Source organism: Helianthus annuus, chromosome 10 (genome assembly GCF_002127325.2).
Source record: "Helianthus annuus cultivar XRQ/B chromosome 10, HanXRQr2.0-SUNRISE, whole genome shotgun sequence".
Classification (NCBI taxonomy): domain Eukaryota; kingdom Viridiplantae; phylum Streptophyta; class Magnoliopsida; order Asterales; family Asteraceae; genus Helianthus; species Helianthus annuus.
The window spans coordinates 149,761,974-149,769,117 of NC_035442.2; the positions used below are offsets into that span (position 1 = coordinate 149,761,974).

A 7,144-nucleotide genomic window follows, 5' to 3' on the forward strand; every position below is an offset into this window, starting at 1 on the left:
GGGGTTCAAGTTTTCAATATGTTTAGATAAAATGTTTATTATTTATTATTTTTTAATATAATCAAACGAACATATTACCGAACGTTCACGAACGCAGTCGAACGAACGAGACCTGTGTTCGTGTTCGTTTGCTAAGCTAACCGAACGATTTTTTTTGTTCGTGTTCGTTCGTTCGTTAAGCTAATCGAACAAACATAAACGAACTTCCCGCCGAACGGTTCACGAACTGTTCGTTGAACGTTCGGTTCGTTTACAGCCCTAATTAGAAGAGAAGTTGAGTAAAATTAGCAGACAAATAAGTAAGAAAACATAAAGAATATTGTAAAGGCCCCATGTGATTGATTATTATATATATGAATTAAGATGTTCTCTTTACAAAAGAATTGGCATACAACATATAAATAAAAAATGAATTTTAATTTTGTATCTTCTTAATAAAAATAGGTGGAAGTATCTGCTGCATTGTTAGTATCCCTACAAAGAATAGACCGGGCTTCAACAATTGAGCGAGGCGGTTCTAAGTCCTTCTCTTGTAATGCGTTTCCTTGCAATCTTTGCATTTGGGAAGCAAAAGTATCATCCAAAATCTACAAATCAAATAATAAATTCAAGTTATATTGCTAGAAAATACCCCAAAAGTCCAAAACAGATTTTAAACACAACTTACCCCAAGAGCATAATAAGATCCATTGTACCATACGCGGTTTTCCTTCCTACCCTCCAAAAACTTTAGCACAATCTACAAAACATACATTCAAATACATCACAACACATTCTTTCTAATTCTACCCTCCGAAAAGCATATGAAGATCGATATATTAATTACCTGTCCCATTTTGTCCCATAAACCGCGGCAACTAGCGATGAATATTTGATTTGTAAAAACCTCATGTAAGTTGGATATTGATTCCACAAGGTGTGAACACAAAACTTGCATCCTGTCACGGATTTCACTTTCTCCGTCTGCTTCCTTTGTTTCCTCGAGAATTCTTTGAAGTCGCGTACTTCGACTGGCTTGTGTCTGTTAAAAAAAATTGATTGATTACACATTATCTTCAAGAAAAAAGCGCTTGTTATCAACTTATGATTAGTTGATTACTCACATTGCTAATGAGCTTGACCACCACAGCCTGCATGTAGTTTTTATACTTTGTTCTGAATAACACAGTAACTGCATTCATTTGCTCTCCGTAAGTTGACTTTTTATCCCCGTTGTTGACCGGAAGATACGATGCCCATGACTTCAGTTTGTCCTCTATTCTACAGTGTAGAACATCAAGAATTCTCTTGATGGTGTTTAAAAATGTTCCGAGCTGCCATGAAACAAAACGAATAAAGATAAATAAGCTATTTATTTAACTAAATTTTTAAAACTGTTCAAAGCATACGACTCACTTGATTAGGAATGGAATACAGGGCGTTTGATTGTCGTCTCGTTAATTTCTGAACTTGTATTCCAAGCCTCTTGGGAATGCTATCTTTCAAAGGTGTCAAAATATCGGCATACTGTCTTTCAAGTGCTTTCATGATTGCTCTTTCCACATTTGCAACCGCCTTTCAAGTGTAAAACGAAAACATTTAGAACCAAAACACGTAAACACCTTGTGTTTGGAAAATTAAACACTATAACTTACATTCTCCAAAACCAACGTGTATTGTGGCCATCGACTGATCACGACTTCATATTCACTCAACATTGCTTTAATTTTATCGTATACTTCTTCAGCAAAAGGTGAAGTCGAATAATTTGTAATTACACCGGCCCATGGTGCCTTTTCAGCCTTGCATAGGTCAAGTAAGCAAAGTTGCATATCTTGGACCCAAACCATAATGTAATTATGGTACAAATTTCTTGAGTCTACGCCACCTTGAGGCACACTGTAACATAAACATGATGACTTTTTTTTTTTTAATTCCGAGGAGTTATATGATTATTTTAATAACATAAGGAAATGAGATTGAGATCTAATTTAACAGACCTAATGTTCCATGACTCAAGATTTCTTTCGAAGTCAGCGGCTGCTATAAGAAGTTCATTGACATGCGGCTGAGGACTTGAAGGAGGCCATGCGGCAAGAAATCCTTTAAGCCGTTTGCATAACTCACTGCTGTAAACTGCTGCTGTGATGCTTGAGAGATCAATGGAGCTGAAAAAAGAGGCAAAGATGTCCAAAATTAATGCTGCAAAAGTTGCTAACATCTTTCGTCCATTTTATTATTTTTTCTATAAATAATTTATAACGGATGTGTTAATTATGATTACAAATTGATATAATTACAACAATAATTTAAATCTATGAATGGCACGTTCCCCTTCTAGCTAGGGCTGCGAACGAACCAAACGTTTGGCGGACAGTTCGTGAACTGTTCGGCGGGAAGTTCGTTTGTGTTCGTTTGTTTATTAAACAAACAAACACAAACAAGAAATTTCGTTCGTTTAGTTAAATGAACAGAGGACGCGTTCGTTTATTTATGTTCGTGAACGTTCGGTAACGTGTTCGTTTGTGTTCGATAGTTCATTAGTTTTTTAGCTTTTATATTTTATTTAAATACTTCAAAATTCCGACAAATAAAATATTTAATAAGTGTCAATGTATTATATATTTTGTTCATGAACGTTTGTTTGTGTTCGTTTGTTAGTATTTGTGTTCATGAACATTAGTTTGTGCTCATTTGTGTTCATTATCGTTCATTTCCTAAAATTAACAAACAAACACAAACGAACATGAACAAGTTGATTTCCTTAACAAACAAACACGGTAAGCGTTCATGAACAGTTCATGAACACATATATTTCTTAACAAACGAACACGAACAAGGACTTGTTCATGTTTGTTCGGTTTGTTTGCAGCCCTACTTCTAGCTATTTTTTTATTTGACCCGTTTGAGATAAAACAAGCTCAAAATCATCAACATGGGCCAAAATTTCCACCTCTACTACTAAACATTAAAAAATATATAACGGTATACGTGTACATACCTTGGTAGTATGTGTTGGTTATGTATCTTGATATCTGTCTTTATTTCATCACTTAAGTTTATACACAAATTCTTCATTTTCAAATAAGCCGTAGTGATTGCAATAGAATCCATAAGAAAACCATCAGTATTGCTTGCCACAAACTCATCGGTGTCCACCATGTGCTTCCTACACCTCTTTCTCGCTGCCGCCTGTGAAAAAAACACACAACTTTTAAACGAATGACACCTTCAATCAATAATACCCTATTAACCCAAAATTACAAAATACTCCACCTGTAAATAATTAGTCAACAAAGCTTGTCCATCTGGCGAAAGTATATCATGAATAAGAGTATATAATTGAACAGCTGGCACTAATGCTGGAGCAGCAGATTCCGGAAGCGGACTCAGTTTGTCTGATAATCCTGTAGAACAACTTTCATCTAACGACTTGTAGTTTTGAAAAGCAAGTGCGAGTAAACTCTCGATTTGTGTTTCGCAGTCTAATAACAAGCTTTTCTGCACAATGACGATAAAATAGCTATTGTTTCAAAATTTCATAAAGAATCAAGAATCGAACTTAAATGTTAAAAACTTTCATACCTCTTGTCTTGTTAGTCTTCTTTCTGTTCTAGCCTTGACAACGGGTACAAGTAGTTCGTAAATGAGCTCTAAGCAGTCTTTTATAGGTGTAGCAACATTCATTACATGTGAAAGATGCCTAAAATTGTTGTAAGATGACGAGATAATTAATACAAATGTAGAACGTAAAGGTTGTGATCAAGGAAAATGTAGAGCTCTTAAGTACCTGAGTTTAGTGTACGATTCGGAAACTCCATAATAATCGGAAAACTCAGTCAACAACCATTTCCAAGGTTCAACAACGCATAAATTACGCGCATGGAACGATTGCGCACGCATGGCAGACTCCAATAGTAAATCGTACGCAAGCGTTTCCACAACGGGCCCGCACTGTCGAATTTGTGAAAAGAATTAACATTGTGAAACAATCTAGAGCAAAAACCTTAGAAAAAAAAGTATATGATTTTCAAACCTTGAGGTGAGTAGTTTCATCGGATGTAACCGTACTGGTGATGGAAAGCTGAACCTTTCCTATGCATTCGTTGTCTTCATGATAAATCGGCCACCATTTGATTCTATCATTCTGCATACCATATTACCATAAATCAAATTGATAATTTCATTTATGTATTACACTTATACCGACAAATGTACTTTAAACTTACAAGATTATCATGTAAGGATGAAACTGGAATAACTGCACGACCCTGGATAATTCTCTTCTCACCCTGCACTTCTAGCAAAAGGGCATCTGCTTGATTCTCCGGGAAACTAATGTCGCATACAAGATTATAAAGTTAGTATATAACTATATTTAACATGTGACAGACGAATTAGTAAGTTTTTAGTTATCTTTTTTTTTATTTTACGGGTACTTACAAGTCATGGGAATCACCGGTTCCAGGCCTCAAACAAATGCCTAAGGTTGATTCCGTTTCTGTATGTTCTTGAGAGCTTTTAAGTTGCAATAAGCATGTCACCGGTTCTGCAACAAGACACCATTTTCTAAATTTCCTATGAAAATTTGAAAATTCTTTTTTTTTTATTAGATTATTATTATAAGTAAAGAACAAACCTTCACACGGAAGCGAGAATGAAGAGATTCCTAATTTGTTAATTTTGCTTTTTACAAGTGAAGATACGTGTCGAATGTACTCGACTCCTGCTTGCACATATATAGCACTTTGTTGAGAGTATGTGTCCTTGAGTTTTCTTTGTGGGATGATCCTTACTTTTCTCACTGCAAAATTATGCGCGAATGCACATCGACTTTGAATATTTTTGTATCATTAAAGTTAAAAAGACTATTAATTTTAATAAAATGAGTTAAATACCATACCTTCAACCTTAATCTTTCCAATCACTTTCTTTACTTTCAAGGGACACGCTTTATCTGTATTCTCGGTACCACTACTTGCAAGCGGTTTAAAACCTCGAGGTTGCAACAAGAACTTGTGTAATCTAAAGAAAAGTAGAAAATACGACCCTTTTAAGGTTAATGATATATGAAAAAATCAACAAAAAAAAAAAAAAAACAGTAAGATAAGTAGAAAACATACCCAAAGGCATTGCGCAAAACTCGACATTCATCATTTAGAAACACGGGTGCTTCTGTACAGCCTCGTGCCCATGCGTTTAGGCATAACCGAAAGCACGCATCATATGTAATTAAAGTTTGCCATGGATTTTGACTACTGCCAAAAGTCAACATTCCAGTGTAAGTGAAATTAAATCATGCTACAAAAAGATAACAACCCAACTTCAATTGATATGGTACCTATTACAATAAGGTGCAAGATCTAGTAAGTTCGTTTCGCCACAAGGCATTGACTTAACAGCTTCACTTTCACTAACAGAAGACTCCAGTTTTACATCATGAGCAAGTTTATCATCATTTACGACGTTTTCGGTCACATTGATCTCTTTTTGCGATTGCTCAAATCCCGAATACCCTGAAGATTCTTTACTTGATTCACACTCAACCTCATCAATATGCCCTACTCCTTCAAAAATCGGCGGTGCACTCGGAGTTCCCAAGTCAGCTATAGGGGTACCCTATGTTTATCACGAAAGTCAACAAAAGTCAACCCTCATAAACCTACAAAACATATGACATTAAGAAGCTTGCTGCACTTACATAGTTACTCAAATGTGTGCTTGCCCCACCATGCCATCCGGTTTCCGTAAAACTTCTTGTTTTTCGAGGAACTTCGACAGAAAGATCATCTTTTATTATCCCTCTATTCAACGTTGACTTGTTTGGTCCGACTTGTTTAGGCGATTTAACAAAATTAACGTTAAAAATTTCTTCGTTAAACTCTTCTCCTTCGGAGAAAGTGCAGTCCATGTCATCAGAAGCAGAGCCCACACTCTCATCATGATCACCATAATCATCATCATCGTCGTCGTCTTCGTAATCGTTGAAGTTGTTTGCTTCAAGATTATGAGATCCTAGTAGGCTGGAATGAAACTTAAGGGGTGGTAATATATTAGAGGATTTGTAAGTTGCGGAATTGAATGAAAGAGGGGATTTTGGTATAACGTATTCGTGATCAACTACTGTCTCTCTTAAAGGCGAACGGGCCCGAAGCTGTTCCTTATCTGACCCCTGCTAACACAAATATTCAAGGTTCAGTTCTTTTGTTAAACAAAGTTAAGAAATGATTATATTCATCAATAAATCAGACATCTACTCGCGAAACAAACAGTCTGAATGAACCATTAAGTGCTGAACCAGTAAAAGGTCTGAACCATTAAGAGCCCCGTTAAGAGCTAAACAAACAGCCCCTCAGTTCTTTTAATAACGAAACATAAAAAATATTGCAGGGAAAATCAACAGGAATTTGTGGGTATATGATCAATAATCTAAAAACAATGAAAATAATAATAACTATTCTTTTTTTTTTCTCTAATCCCTGCTACATAGCATTCAAGTTTCAATCTTTTTCGAAAGAAAAATGAAGCTAATCTACACATACATCAAGAAACCCTTTTGGGTATATGATCAAGAATCTAAACATGACACATATATCATTCATTCAAGTGTGCTGAATTTCAAGAAAGATTATTCATAAATGTACCTGCTTGACCCAGTTGAGTGCACTTTCATCTAAGCCTTCTGTGAACATTTTTACAAGAACAGAGAAAGATTATGAATATGAAGAATGAAGAAAATCAGTTATGAAACAAATTGTGTTGTGGGTTTAAGGAGATGAGTTTGGTTGAAGAGAGAGGAGAGAGAAGAAGAGCGTTTGTAACGGCTAGTTTGAAAAGCTTTGCTGAATACTTACACCAGCTGGTTGTTTCATCTTCGTCCCTATATTTTTATGAATATGTCACCGACACCCCCCTCTTTTTTTATACTACTTTTTTAGACTTTTTCAATGATGCTTTTTTTTTTCATTTTCTTTTTTCAATATTTATGTTTTTTTCTAAATAATTTTAAGAAAGATAAGCATTGACCTTTTGGTTTTGGTGAATAAGATAGGAAAACCAATATATTTTCTGTTTTTTTTTAAGTCACTTATCAATTTTTTACACATATAAAATTAATACACTTTTTTTTAAATACTTGTTATTTTTTGTTTTTTCTTTTCATAAA

The 7,144-nt window shown here is 35.0% G+C and overlaps 1 protein-coding gene across 3 annotated transcripts; it reads right to left on the reverse strand.

Moving 5' to 3' along the window:
• Window positions 1–317: 317 nt before the first annotated feature.
• Window positions 318–6,778, reverse strand: LOC110886025. 3 transcript variants are annotated; one of them, XM_022133781.2, is made up of 20 exons: window positions 6,624–6,778; window positions 5,681–6,151; window positions 5,321–5,598; window positions 5,103–5,237; window positions 4,883–5,004; window positions 4,619–4,783; window positions 4,423–4,528; window positions 4,209–4,314; window positions 4,016–4,126; window positions 3,770–3,933; window positions 3,565–3,682; window positions 3,256–3,480; window positions 2,981–3,171; window positions 1,980–2,147; window positions 1,635–1,878; window positions 1,396–1,554; window positions 1,104–1,313; window positions 827–1,021; window positions 668–739; window positions 318–587 (listed from the first exon to the last, which is right to left on the reverse strand). In XM_022133781.2, exons 1-20 carry the CDS (start codon window positions 6,669–6,671, stop codon window positions 432–434), a joined length of 3,444 nt encoding a protein of 1,147 aa, XP_021989473.1. In that variant the 5' UTR covers window positions 6,672–6,778; the 3' UTR covers window positions 318–431. The 3 variants fall into 3 exon arrangements, with proteins under 3 accessions (XP_021989473.1, XP_021989474.1, XP_021989472.1); XM_022133782.2 differs by having other exon boundaries at window positions 5,103–5,234; window positions 5,681–6,154; window positions 6,624–6,776; XM_022133780.2 differs by having other exon boundaries at window positions 5,681–6,154; window positions 6,624–6,776.
• Window positions 6,779–7,144: the final 366 nt, after the last annotated feature.